Source organism: Alexandromys fortis, unplaced genomic scaffold (assembly GCF_014885135.2).
Source record: "Alexandromys fortis isolate MF-2015 unplaced genomic scaffold, M_Fortis_MF-2015_v1.1 scaffold_213, whole genome shotgun sequence".
NCBI classification, from domain to species: domain Eukaryota; kingdom Metazoa; phylum Chordata; class Mammalia; order Rodentia; family Cricetidae; genus Alexandromys; species Alexandromys fortis.
In genome coordinates this window covers 2,369,013-2,383,073 of record NW_026068093.1, presented here as the reverse complement: position 1 = coordinate 2,383,073, position 14,061 = coordinate 2,369,013, and the positions used below count along the sequence as shown (strand labels likewise).

Genomic DNA, 14,061 nt, shown 5'->3' with positions numbered 1-14,061 from the left:
TTAAAATAATAATAATAATAATAATAATAATAATAATAATAATAATAATCAACTGTCAGGTCAACAACATGGTTCAGTGGGTTAAAATGCTCATCCCTGGAACTTATAGTAGAAAGGAGAGTACCAACTGCCCAAAGTTCTCTTGTAGTTTATATGTACAAGTAAATACACAAATACACATAAAATATTAAGTAAAAACTTTGATTAAGAATAGCTAGGTATGGTGACACCCGCCTTTGATCTCAGTTCTTAGGAGACAGAGGCAGGCATATTACTGTGGATTCAAAGTCAGCCTGATCTATGTATGTAGTGAATTCCAGGCCCGCCAGAGATATACAGTTAGACCCTATCTCAAAATCAAAAATAATAAAAAATTAAAACAAAAATCATGACTTGGTAGATGTTGTGTCACATGCCTATACTCCCAGCATTTGGGAGACTAAGGCAAAAGGATCTTAATTTCAGGCCAGCCTGGACTGTATACATAGTGACAACATAGGCAACAACATAATGTCAGGTGGTGGTGGCACACACACCTTTAATCCCAGCACTCAGAAGGCAGAGGCAGGTGGATCTCTGAGTTCAAGGCCAGCCTGCTCTACAGAATGAGTTCAAAAACAGCCAGGACTACACAGAAAATCTCTGTCTCAAAAAAAAACAAACAAAAAAAAAAGAAAGAAAATAAACAAAACTACACACACAGAGAGAGAATAAGTGGCAGAACAGATGATTCAAGGATTCTCCATTTTCTACACTCAGACAAGTATTATACTTAAAGGCTAAAAAGTATGTGTAAAAGCTGGAAAAGAGATGTTTGCACAATGCCTAGGAAGCACCACTCAGATAACTTACTAACTGAAAAGAACCCCATGTGTCTATAAAAACATCTAATGATGATAGTTAAGAGGGACAAGATGCCAGGACAGCTTCTGTGGAATGCATTACAGAGTTCAGAGTTTCTCCAAACACCAGCCTGAATCTTAAGGAGTCTCTGAGACCTCTCACTTCCAGGTTACAGGAAACATAGGATAAAAGAACAATGAGAAAAGACCCATAAGGAAACAATCAGACAGAGATCTTACAAGACAGTTGCCCTTACCTCTTAAGCATTTACTGTCATGGTGGGGAGAAAGGGAGGGAGGGAGCTGTTCTTGCTTAAGAAACTAGAGCCAAGATAATCAGCTCAATACATATACTAACTAGTACCTGTCCTATGAGGGAAGCCAAAAAGGCACTTGGATTCGGTCAGGGAAATGTAAAAATTATCTCTATATGTGATGTTAGTGTATTGTGTTAGTATGTTTTAGGTACAAAGACCTGCTGTAATAGAGGAAAAGCTATGGTGTGTTTATGAGGTACCTGCTGAGGTTTTCTGGGATGGCCTGCAGACCACTCTTCTGCTGAAACCAAGTCACTCACCTTTTCTAGCCTTCACTGAAGCTCCTCTTCTTCTCTCCCCACATCTCTTCCCTGCCCTCCCTCCTGTCTCTGAACATCCTAATCCACTGTCACCCTCACCTGTCTCTAGGCTGGGATAAACCATCCCCATAGCTGCTACAGGGCGATTTGGGGCAGGGTGGAAAGGAGGAAAAAGTTTAATCCAGTATAACACACAGGGGTGGGGATGATCAAAACAAAACCCCCAAGTTGGTCCATATTCACTTATGGCATCTGCCTTAGAAAAGGGCCTCATTGCCTCATGAGAGCCATCAACCTCTTCCAACAGAGTCCTCTCTTAAGATGCTCTCAAACCCAGCTAATTGTATCCACCCTGGTACAGGCTGCCATCATCCCTACCTGTGGGGACTGGGAGCATCTTATCAAGTAACCACAACCAGAGCCATGTTATCAATTTGGATCCTATTAACAGACTTCTTACCTCTTAATGAACACAGCTCTCCAGCCTCCTTTCACCTGTACCTATAACTGCTTTTAGCTGATTTCCTGAGTTCCCCCCTGCCACAGTACTTGTACATACTCTTCTTTTTTAAACAAAGTATTCTATTTTCTTTGGATTCAGTATGTTGTCTTTGAATTTCATGCCTTTCCAACATGTCTTCTTTTCTAGTGCCTACAGTAATTGGTGGGAATTTTCTCTAGATGTGACTCCAACTACATCCTACTGGATGTTGTGCTTGCTTTGTTTGGCTGGTTGGTTGGTTCAGTTGATCTGGGTTTTTTTGTTGGCTGTTGATTGGTTGGATAATTGGTTGGTTGGTTGTTGGTTCGTTGGTAATTGGGTGGGTGGTTGGTAGTTCGTTAGTTGTTGGTTAGTTGGTTGGTGGTTGGTTGGTTGCTTGTTGGCTGTTAAGTTGGTAGTTGGTTGTTGGTTGGTAGCTGGGGAGTTAGTTGTGTGGCTGGTTGTTGGTTGGTTGGTGGTTAGTTGGTTGGTGGTTGGTTGGAGGTTAGTTGGTAGCTGGTTGTTGTTTGCTTGTTGGCTGTTTGGTTGACTTGTTTGACTGGCTGGTTGTTGTTTATTGTTTGGTTGTTTGGTTGTCAGTGTTTGGGGCTTTTATTTAAGAGGAAGGGTTTTAGCCTGTAGCCCCACCTGTCCTCACACTTATCCTCAGCCTCCTAAGTGCTGGAATTAGAGATACATACATATTTTTTGCTATCATTCAACTCAAAAAGTATTTCTAGCTTTCTTTGGCCCACAAATTACTTAGAAATAGACTCCTAAATCTCCAAATGCACTCTTGGGATTTTCTTTGTCTTATTTAATTCCTCTGTTATCAGAAAACATATTCTGTACAGTTGCATTCCTGTGAACATTGCTGAAACTTGCCTTGTAATCAGGACATGAGGAATTCTGGCAAATGTGTCTATACATTTGAGAATTAAATTCTGTGGTTGTCATATTGTTGGGTTCTGCTACATCCTTACATTCTTTTTCTTTACAGTTTCCTTACATTCTGCTTTGTCCTAACACCACCTGAGACACATACATTAAATTGCTCCACTATGAAGCTGTGTATGGTGATGCACACCTGTAATCCCAGCACTCAGGAGATCGAGGCAGGAAGACTGCTGTGAATTTGAGGCCAACAAGGGCCTTGTAACAAGACACTGCCTCAAAAAAAGTAAATCCTGCTGTGACTTAAGGGAGGAAGAGGGTATTGCTTTGTTTTGTTTTGTAACAAGGTCTCAAGTATCCCAGGCTAGCCTCAAACTTGCAGCAGAGAGGACAGCTGAGGGTGACCTTAAACTTCTGACCCTCCCACCTCTCTCTCTCCTAGGAATGCTAAGGGTTGTGTGCTGCCAGACTGTGGACATTTGAGATTCCTGTTATACTTGTGTTAGATTTTCTTTTACATAGCTTGAGGTGGTATTATTACATACTTACAAGTTTCTTACAAGTTTTTAATTATTGAACCTGAAATCTTTTATAAGCTCATTTATCAGTATTATACCTTTATATATAACTTTGGCCTTGGCCTACTTTATTGGATATTAAAACTAATACATCAATTTTCTTTTGGTTAGTCTTTGCATTACTTTCCCCATTGCTTTATTTTTAATCTCTTACATCTGCATTTTAAATGTGTCATTTTAAATAGCTTAGGTAAGTTTAGTTTACATACTCTCTCTTAGCTAGAACTTAAATCCACTTACATTTATATGGTGCTGGACTAAAACCCAGGACTTCATGCATGCTAGGCAAATGAGTACGTACTCTACTTCTGTGCTACATTCCCCTAACTTAAGCCAACGTAAGCTTATGGCTACACTAAGACTTTAGAATCCTTACTGTTTGCTTCCTTTTTGTCTCACTTGTTGAGCATCCATTTTTGTCTCTTTTCTTGCCTTCTTCTCTAGAGTTTATTACATCATTTCTGTTAAATTTCAAACACAGCAAAATTGGCTAAAATGCCTATTTAACAAATTAAAGTGGGCCTCCAGATTCCCCCAGCAACCCGCAGTCCCTACCTGTTACAGAGTATGGCTGGCATACACCATCCTCTATCCTGAATTCTACAGTCCAGAGGCTGGGCTGCCCTTTCCCCAGAGGCTCTTCCCTATGTAATCTAGACATTTTGATTACCCACCCCTTTTGTATCTTTGGCCTCCAGACTGCTATACTTTGTTCCCTTCTTTCTCCTCTCCCTTCCACTCCCTCTCTCTCCACAGGGCCCAGCTCAGTCTGGTCATGTCCACTGCGGACTCTCTCAGATGTCCCTGTCTCTACCTATGCTCTCCCTTTTATCTACAATAATCTTTCTTCTCTACCATACTTAGGAGCAATTATATCCTTTCCTTTTTTTTTCCTCTCTCTTTTTTTTCCATTCAGTTTCCCGAGGTCCTTGATTTATAGCATCACACAGTCCACAGCTATTTTAGAGCTACTACACAGATTAGGACTCATATCCTTAACTAGTTTAACATTAAATAGCTTTTTAAAACAGCTTTACTGTTTACCTTTCTTTCATGACATTATTGTATTTAATCTATACATGTTTTAAACCCAAAGACAAAGTTACTATCCACAGTCAATAACCACCTGGTCTTTTTCACACAAACACCCTGTATATTGTACACATTGTTATTCATTCCTTCTAACAATTTGAACCTTTCACTTGAGGTCATTTTCCATTAGACATGTTCTTTACAGAAACACTGTTTGTTTGGGTTCGCATCATTGGGGACAGCTCACTGTTGGGGAATGGTTTTGCGCCATAAAGAATCCTTGGGTTCAGCTTCTCCCAGGACTTAAATTTCAACTGACTTCTGGGTCCTGTGGTTTCTGTTAATAACACTGCTATTGCTGGGCCGTAGTGGCGCAAGCCTTTAATCCCAGCACCCAGGAGGCAGAGGCAGGTGGATCTCTGTGAATCTGAGGTCAGCCCGGTCTACAAGACCTAGGTCCAGGACAGGCTCCAAAGCTACAAAGAAACCCTGTCTTGGGGGGGGGGGGGGAAGCACTGTTATTAACCTGACACTCACTCTCTGATGGCTATCTTTCTGTTCACTATAACTTTACCATTGTATATGGGATGCCCTAGTGTGTGTGCTTTTCTTGTGGACAGTGTCTTCTATTGGCTGCAGGATAGTCTCAACAGTTACCCTTTCAAGTCCTTTTTCTGTTCAAGTCTCTGTCTCCTCTCATGACAGTCAAACACAAGTCAGACCTTCTCATCTGCCCTCTTCAGATGTTTCCTTTTTAAAATATTACATTTATCTATTTATTTGGACAGGGGGATGCTTGAGCTGTGGTATACATGAGGTGGTCAGAGGACAACTTTCTGGAATTGGTTCTTTCACGGAGTGAGCTTGGGGATTGAACTCAGGGCACTGGATTTAGTGGCAAGTCCCTTTACCCTCTTAGTCATCTCACCCATCACCAGATTTTACATTCTTCTTGTCCTCAAGTTTCCTTGTAGCTGCTTCCTTTGGAGCTATGTTCTGGGCCACTGCAGTTTCTTAGGTGCAGTTCTTAGGTCTCCTCCACTGACTACTTAGTTTTGTTTATAACAATCTTTAGTCTTAGAACCTTCATTTGACTGTTGGGTATAATTTCAGATTGTCTGAAAATTCTAATGGTCCTTTATCTGCTTGAACATAAGTATAAAGGCAATGTCTATAACAAATTTTAAAGGCAATGTCCATCTGTCTTGATAGTTGGCCATCTGTTGGTTTGGGTTTAGAGTTTTTTGTTTGGTTTTATTTTGGTGTTTTGTTGTTGTTATTGTTGTTGTTTTGGTTTTTCAAGACAGGGTTTCTCTGTGTATTCCTGGATATCCTGGAGTTGAATCTATAGACCAAGCTGACCTTGAACTCAGAGGTGCACCTGCCTCTGCCTCCTGAGTGCTGGAATTAAAAGTGTGCACCATGAATGCAGGTGCCTGCAATTCTTGGAGCTGGACTTACAGGCAGTTGATGGTGTCTAACATAAGTGCTAGGAACTGAACTTGAGTCTTCTCCAGAAAAAGAATGTGTTCTTAACTGCTGAGTTATCCTTCTAGCCAGTGTCTCTCAAGCCCTGACTCCCTGATCTGCCTCTACAGCTGGCTGGCTGCTGGCTTATCTCAAAAGCCCTGCCTCCTGTGTGTCACCTTTTTATTATAAGTTTAAAAACTGACAGGCAAAAAAAAAAAAAAAAAAAAAAAAAAAAAAAAAAAAAAAAAAAAAAAAAAAAAAAAAAAAAAAAAAAACCTGACAGGCACACCAGGCAGTGGTGGTGCACACACCTTTAATCCAGCACTTGGGAGGCAGAGGCAAGCAGCAGATCTCTGTGAGTTCGAGGCTAGCCTGGTCTACAAGAGTTAGTTCCAGGACAGGCTCCAAAGCTACAGAGAAATCCTGTCTTGAAAAACCAAAACCAAAACCAAAAAAAAAAAACCTGACAGCCACAACATACAACATCCTGCATCCTGGAGGTGCTTCTCTGAGGAATCTCAGTCCCTGGCATTCTAGCATAGCTTTGACTTCATGGGACTATACAATTTCAAACAAGCCTTCAGCCCTTCCATGGTGTTACTTCTACTTCATAACATTCCTCAGAAGTGGTTTTTGAGAGTCTGAACTTAAATGGAGAAGTCCATACAGGACTCCTGCCTTTTACTCAAATCTGACACTTCAGCCTTCCGGAGGCACTCCACAACAGAACTCAGACTTCCAGCCCCTTCGGTGTCAGCCCCAGTATACCCTGTGTCTAATATCCTGGACCTCTGGAACCAAGCCCCACATCCTGCAAGGCTGAACATGGAATATTTATTGTCACAGTGCTGGAGTCTAGGTCTGAAATGCAGGGTTCAGCAGAGCCACCCTCCTCTGCTGGTTCCAGCGGAGATTCCAAGCATGACTCCTCTAGTTCCCACGACACTGTTGAGTTTGTGGCTGTGACAGTGACAGTATCCAGCTGGGTTTTTCCTCCCATTATTTATTTATGTGTGTAGTGGAGGGGGTTGCATGCTACAGTGCATGTGTGGAAGACAGAGGACAATCCTGTGGAGTTAGCGCTTTGCTTCAACCTTTAGGTGGGTTCTAGGGATCAAACAGGCTTCTGGGCTTACGAGGCAAATGCCTTATTTGCTGAGCCATCTTGCTAGCACCAGTAGCTAGCTATTTATACATGACTTCTTCCTCTGGGTCTTTGGATCCAAAGTTCCTCTTATTAAGATACCAGACATCAAAGTTCATCCTAAATTCAAGATCTTTAGCTAACTGCAAAGACTCAATAAGATCATATCTGAGGTTGGGCTAGATCGTATTTTGGGGAAACACTATACCTACTACAGACCCCAGTACTAATTCCAAAGACAAATGAAATACAAATGTCACATTCACATTTATCAAGCACCCTGCTCCTCCTCAGAGTCTAACCAGTATCTTACATCCGGCACTGCAACTTAGCATTGCACTCACCAATGTGGCTCAAGCAGATGTAGGCAGCTCTCCCTGTGTTCAAGTTAGTCTCACCCTGATCTCTTTTCAAAGCACTGTGGCCTCATTAACATCATCTCTTCTGATTAACTTTATAGCTCGACTTCTGACTTACCTCTGACTGGACTCCTGGCTTACCTCTCTGAAAGTTAATGCTGATCAAGAGGGTAGCAAGTGCCTGGCACAACACTTGACATGTCAAGACCTGAAGACCTTACTAAGACTAACCTGAACAGCTTTGTATAGCAGCTATTGTTTTCTGAGTTTGAACTGATGGGAGGATTTTTCCTTCTTGGGGTTGCTGGTCTAGTGGAGAGATGACTCCAGTACATGTGACATTATTATATAGTAAATGCTGTGGAAGATTTGAACATTTATAGGGCCAGAAGCGTCAGTCACTCAATGATACAGCACTTGCCTAGCCCACATGAGGCCCTGGCTTCATCTCTAGCACAGGAAAAAAAATGAAAGAAAAAAATCTTACACTACTTCACACCTACTAGAACAGCTATAATAAACAAAAGGTAAGCATGACTAAGGATGGAGAGACCTGGAGCCTCCTCCCCACACACACTTGAAAATGTAAAATGGTGCAACCACTCTAAGACATCCCAGAAGTTCCTCAAAGCAGTTCCTCAAAAGGTTAAACAGTGTTTCCATATGGCCCAAAAATTCTACTCCTAGGTATATACCCACAAGAAATGAGGGCATGTCTGCACAAAACAAAAGGACATGCATGCAAATGTTCAGAGGGGTGTTTCTGAAAGGTCAAAAAGCAGAAGTAACCTTACTATCCATTCATTTATAAGTGTATAAGATGAAGCATATTTTTATTGTGGAATATTAAGTAGTAAACAGATATAGTACTGACACATACTATAACTTGGAGGAATCCTGAAAATACACTGAATATAAGTACAATGATATGTATGAGTACCCTAATAAAGCCCATCACTTTATATGCTAACTTTAAAAAAAAATTAAATAGCTGAATGAAACAAAACACAAAAGAAAACATACTAAATGAGTCTAGTTCTAAAAAATAAGCAGAATGGAGAAGCACAGAGACAGCAAGAACATGAGTAGTTGCCTAGGGTTAGGAGAGCTGAGAGGAAACGGGTGGGTGATGAAAATGTTCTAAAATTGGCTGTGGTGACAGTTGCACAACTGTGAATATACTAACAGCCACCCAACTATACAGTCTTTCTTTTGTTTCTTAAGACGGGATCTTGTTAACATAGCCCCTTCTGCCTCAACCTCCAGAGCACATGGGATTACAGACATGTGCCATTACACTCAGCTGATCCATACTTACATGAGTAAATCAAATGACAAGTGAGTTATCTTCCCCACCCCCGACCCCTTTTTTAAAACAGAGTCCTGTACTCCAGGCTGGTTTCCAAGGATGACCCTAAACTCCTGATTCTCCAGCTCCCATCTCCAATGACTAGGATTCAGGCATGCCCCACCACACCTGGTTTATTTGGTACAGGGCTTTCACCTGTAGGTGAGCATTCTACCCACCTTCCCAGCCACAGTTGTTTCATAAACCTGAGTTTTTCAAGTCTTTTAAACTTGAGGACTGGGGATATAGAGCTCAGTTGGTAGGCAGCTTATCTAGCACTGAGGCCCTAAATTCAATTTCCAGAACTGCAAAACTAAGAGTGGTAGGCGTGTGACAATGAGGTAGGACAAAAGGACAGAAGTTCAAGGTCATCCTCAATGACAGAGAGAGTTTAAGGCTAGCCTGGTCTACCTGAGACCCTGTCCCTTCAAACAGTAAAATAAGAAATAAAACTTGAACCTTTTACTTAATTTCTACTAACTTTCATTTCACAAAGGAAAAAAAAAGCTTTATACTTGAAATCAGAAACATAAACATTTCTTTGGGGTGTTTATGCCTTTAATCCCAGCACTTGGAGGCAGAGGAAGGCAAATATCTGAGTTTGAGGCCAACTTAGTCTACAAACCGAGTTCCAGGACAGCCAAGGCTACAAAGAGAAACCCTAGCTCAAAAAAGAAAAGAAAGAAGATATCAAACATTCCTATATTCAAATTTTTAAAAAAGTTAACTTTTTAAAAACATAACAAAATTCTATCTTAAATAATAGCTAAAATAGTAAAAAAGCTATTATTTACTCAAATTTCAAAATATGCTCCCAAGTGCTTATAAGCTCACTGCTCAATGCATTAATTACCTGTTTTCTCTTTCCACCCTAGCTATGTGGTCCTGGAGTCATTATTGTGTATTGTGCTCAGAAAACACAAAAGAAGTCATGTGTTTTCTAGGGGCAGATTCAAATGCAAAGAATTCAAACAAACGAAATCAATCAAACATGTCATAAATAGTCATCCCAAATCTACACACGTCAAATTTTCAGGAGAAGCTTAGAGGAAAACGTTCAAAACTCGTTATGACCAGGAGATGTATGAGGAGATTGGTAAGGCTTCTTTCTCTGCAGGACTGCCCTAGGGTCTTGCTTCTCAAAGCATACTTCCTGGACAGCAGTATCAATGACTTTAGAAACCTGCTAAAAATACACATTCTAAGGCCCCAGTCAGTCCTCCACCCAGCACCAGGGAGTTAACAGTTTACACTAAAATCTGAAGACCACTACCAATTTTCCCCTAAATGCAGATGGCTAGAGGCTGCAGTAGACTAATGTTTGGAAAGCCTGTCATACATACAGCTCTGATTCGGGGCCAGCTGGTCCTCCGATCCATCTCTGGTTCTTCTGATGTGTTTCAAATTGCAGAGGAGGTGACCTTTACAGGCAGGATGCCCAGGCAGAAGGAGGTTAGTATACGTGTAGTGACAGCTCTATCCTCCCTGAGCTCTGTCAGGTGAGACTCCACAATTCCAGTTTCTAGAGGAGACCCACTGCCTCTGTGGTCTCCTCCCTTAGACCTTTGTCCCTCCACTGTGGTAGCAGTGACTTCCTGAATGTTACTTCTTCTCCCAATTGCCTCACTGACTATATAGCTTTCACTCTCTGTTCTCTAGCACCTGTGTCACGGCTCCCCTGAACTGAACCCCTCTGGTCAAACAGTGAGAGAGGGTTCTGAGCACATCATTTGGAAGCTTGCACTAGGTACCACACACATATACAAAAAAAAAAAAATTGTGAATGGCATCTCTGCTACAAAAGGGAGTTATTGCACACACTGTAAACCTCACAATTCCCACATCCTGACAAGCTCTAGCAACCCAGAAGGAAAATCAGCCCTGAGCTATCTGTACAGCAGATGTGAACGTATTCTGAACACAAGTCCTCGGGATGTATTTTTAACACAATAACCACCACTCCCCCCACCAACCAGAACAGCTGGTAAAGCAGCTTTTGTTTTCATCCTGAGGAAGTAAAATCCTGACCAATAAAGCTCAGAGGAGTCCATCCTCTCCACCATGATCTTGGCCTTCATTCCATCACTTTATTCAATCACAGGATCTGATCTGCCTCACACCAGTACCTATCTTAAGGTCCAAGCACTAGGAAAGGGCATTCCTATTGGTATCAGGGCTCCCTAAACATGTTCCTGGGGTACATCCGCTCATTACTCCCAGGCCTAGAATGGCCTTCACACCTGGCCCTGGATGATCTTTCCTGCCTCTTCCACTCAACCTGAGCCACTGACCATTTCCAGGTGTGCCCAAACTTTCAGGTGCAACGTTCAAATTTTCCACAGCAACTACTATATTATAACATAACAAGAATAGGGGTCCTCTCCCTGACAAGTAACCCTTAGATGAAGAAATTGCTTCCCATCAGTAAGATCCTATTCAAGGTTCAAACCCAGACCCGTGTTTTACTACTTCTGCCACCCTGGGCAAGTCACTTAACTGCTCCACTTCAGTTCCTAACCCATTAGGGCACAATGAGGAATACTAGTTCCCACCAACTCTAAACAAATTAGCCCAAGTACCCAAAGCTAACCCAAGAGAAACCGGAGAATCTCGTTACATACAATTGCTCTATCATCACCGGGGCTGTTCGTGTTATAGTTAGAATAGCACAGGTGTTCGATCCCACGTGCAGAATGACTGGGGCACCTCACACAACAGGGTAACGCGGCAGCAACTAAATGCGCCCCACCCCCACCCCCATTCGCAAGTAACGGAGGCTGACAGATGATAAAGCAAGAAATGGCTCTCCCAGTAAACTAACTGGCCCGCGGAGGAAAAGCGCACTGCAGCAGGATGAGCAAGCCCGTGCCAGCCGGAACTGCCAGGGATGCCCCACGGTGGCAACCTGCTCTCTGCCACCTGTCCAGAGCCACCTGCCTGAGGAAGCCCTTCCAACCAGGAGGGCTCACCTCGGCAAGAAACCATACGCGGCTTTCAAGAGGGACAAGGAAGGGAAAGCAAAGGGTGCAACTTTATTCTTCGGGAAAGAAAACAAAAAGGCATGCGTCTCTCGGCACTGCATCCCGAGAGGCTGGAGTTCTCCGCGGAGACTTCTATGCCCAGCGGCGGCTGAGGAGTCCCCGGCTTTCCCAAGGAGGGAGGGGGAAGCGGCCACTACACGCGCATCCCTGCCCTTTCGGGACCTGGGGGGGGGGGGGTTGAGGACCCCGCAGCCGGGTGGGCACTGGAGGGTAAGGCCAAAACAGGTGAGTACGGGAAGCAGAGCCCGGTTCTCAGACGTACAGACCCCCCCCCCCGGGCCTCGGGGAGAGGGCGCCTGTGGTCCCCGGAGCGACCCAGCAGCACGCCGGGCCTCAGTCTCCTCAGCGGCGGCGCCCACCTGCGCCCAGTCCCCGCAGCCCCGTCCCCGCGGGCCGGTCCCCGCGGCCCGTTAGGCGGCCGCGCGCTCGGCCCGGCGGCAGTGATCGCGGGACCTCGGCCGGGCTGGGCCTGGGCGGCCGCTCGCACACGGTCACGGGCCTCGGCAGGGACCGCGGCGTGAGGGGCGCGCGCCCGGCTGACGCCGCGGGCTCACCTTCTGCCGGATCTGGCCCGACGTGGACACCTTACGGATAAGCTTCTGTGGGGAGCCGGGCTCAGCCTCGGGTTCGCTGTCGGACGACTCCTCAGGCGGCGGCGGCGGAGGATGAGGCGGACCCGGCGGAGGGGCGCCCGCCGCCGCCGCCATGCTGCCCGGCCAGCGCGCGCGCCACGGGGGGGCGGGGCGGGGATGGGATGGGCCAAGCGCCCGGGGCGGGGCCTGAAGTGGGGCGGGGCCTAGAAGCCGGCGCCCCACCCCACCGCGCCCCCATAGGCAGTGGGCGCAGACGCAGGCTTGTCCAGTCGTGGTTGTTTGTGACTGAACCATCTCTTTCCTTCTTCTGTCGTCTGTCGTTTTCTTCTTGGAATACATTTCTGTTTCTTCTTTCTAAATACACTTTGCTTTTTTCACTCCCGAGTAAGTGACCTCTAGGAGGCCGCTGTACTATGTTGGTGAAACAGTTTGCAGAGTGGATGCGTGCATACACATCCACCGGGAGGGAGAGAAGACAGAACTTCTGTTAAGGCCACTGTAAAGGAGAGATGGAGAAAGTAAACTGGGCTTCTCCCTAACCAGGGAACTATGTTCTAGGTGGAGGCCAGATCTGTGCTGTGGCTTAGAGGAAAGAAAATGGCATTAAGATAAAAACCCGGAGAGCTTGTGGGGTCAAATGAGGCTTTGAGGACCAGATTAGGGGAACTGGTCTTTTCTGCTGAGGCCTGAGGGCAGCAAGTAGCTAGGGGAGAAGGGAGCAGAAGCGGAGAGTTAAGCTGGTCCTGGCTGGGTCACAAAGCTGGGAGCTATGATCCAGGCTTTGAAGTTTTGAGGCAAATAGCCACCCTGAATTACTGGGTGGGGCTGAGAGATAGAAAAGGGAACTGAGATTCATAAGGGAGTGATGGGGCACTAAAGGAAGGCCGATGTGATCAGAATGAACTCTACACTGGGGCAAAAGAGGAGGAGAAGGAGTCACTTGAGTTTGGGCTGTTTGAAGCACACTGAAATGGAAAAGGATTCAGTGCCATATAGGAGAATGTGCTACCCTTCTACTGTGCCTGGCTGGAAGGGGTAAGTCAGTGGGGTCTGCCTAGCCATCTCCTCACCCTTTCAGAAGGCTCTTGCTAGAGACCGGGTACCTCTGTCCTGCCCACCAGCAGGAGGCTCTGGCCCTCCCCATGCTGGACCACTTTTGCGAGAGGCAATATAAGTCAAACACCGCCAGGAGCCACAGGATGCCATCTGCCACAAAGATGAAGCCAGGACTCTCATGGCCAGCGCAGAGGATGACCAGGCCCAATGCAGGAATGTTGTAGAAAAGACCTGGGACCCCTGGGTGAACCGGGACACTCTACCCTATGCTGTAGCCACTAGCTACATGCAACTACTTATATTTAAATCCCAACTAACTAGCACTAGGGAGTTCATGACCCGCCTAAGCTCTAGAATGACATTTTAAAAAAGAACCAAAAATAAAAACTCCAATTAACTAAGAAAAAAAAATGAGTTCCTCGGTGGCACTCATCGCATTGACAGCCCTCAGGAGCCACATGTGGCTTCAACAGTCACCAGAGTGGGTGTCCTTGCATCACAGTTCAACCTCGACTGCACTTGAGAGTGATAATTCCCAAATATAGAGCTCCTGTCCCTGCTGAATGAGACACAGCCCTCAGCCACACCCCACAGCACCAGTGGGGAGGCTCAAGCATCACACCCTAAGTATGCCAAGGAGGCAGGA

General features: G+C 44.9%; 1 protein-coding gene across 2 annotated transcripts in view; it reads right to left on the bottom strand.

The window, feature by feature from the left end:
- Dgkd (diacylglycerol kinase delta) overlaps positions 1 to 12,494 on the bottom strand; it is a 98,646-nt gene extending 86,152 nt beyond the window's left edge. For both annotated transcript variants that reach the window (XM_050123065.1, XM_050123066.1), the window contains exon 1: positions 12,321 to 12,494. In XM_050123065.1, coding sequence (XP_049979022.1) covers positions 12,321 to 12,473 — 153 coding nt within the window. In that variant the 5' untranslated portion in view covers positions 12,474 to 12,494. The remainder of the gene's footprint in view (positions 1 to 12,320) is intronic.
- Positions 12,495 to 14,061: the final 1,567 nt, after the last annotated feature.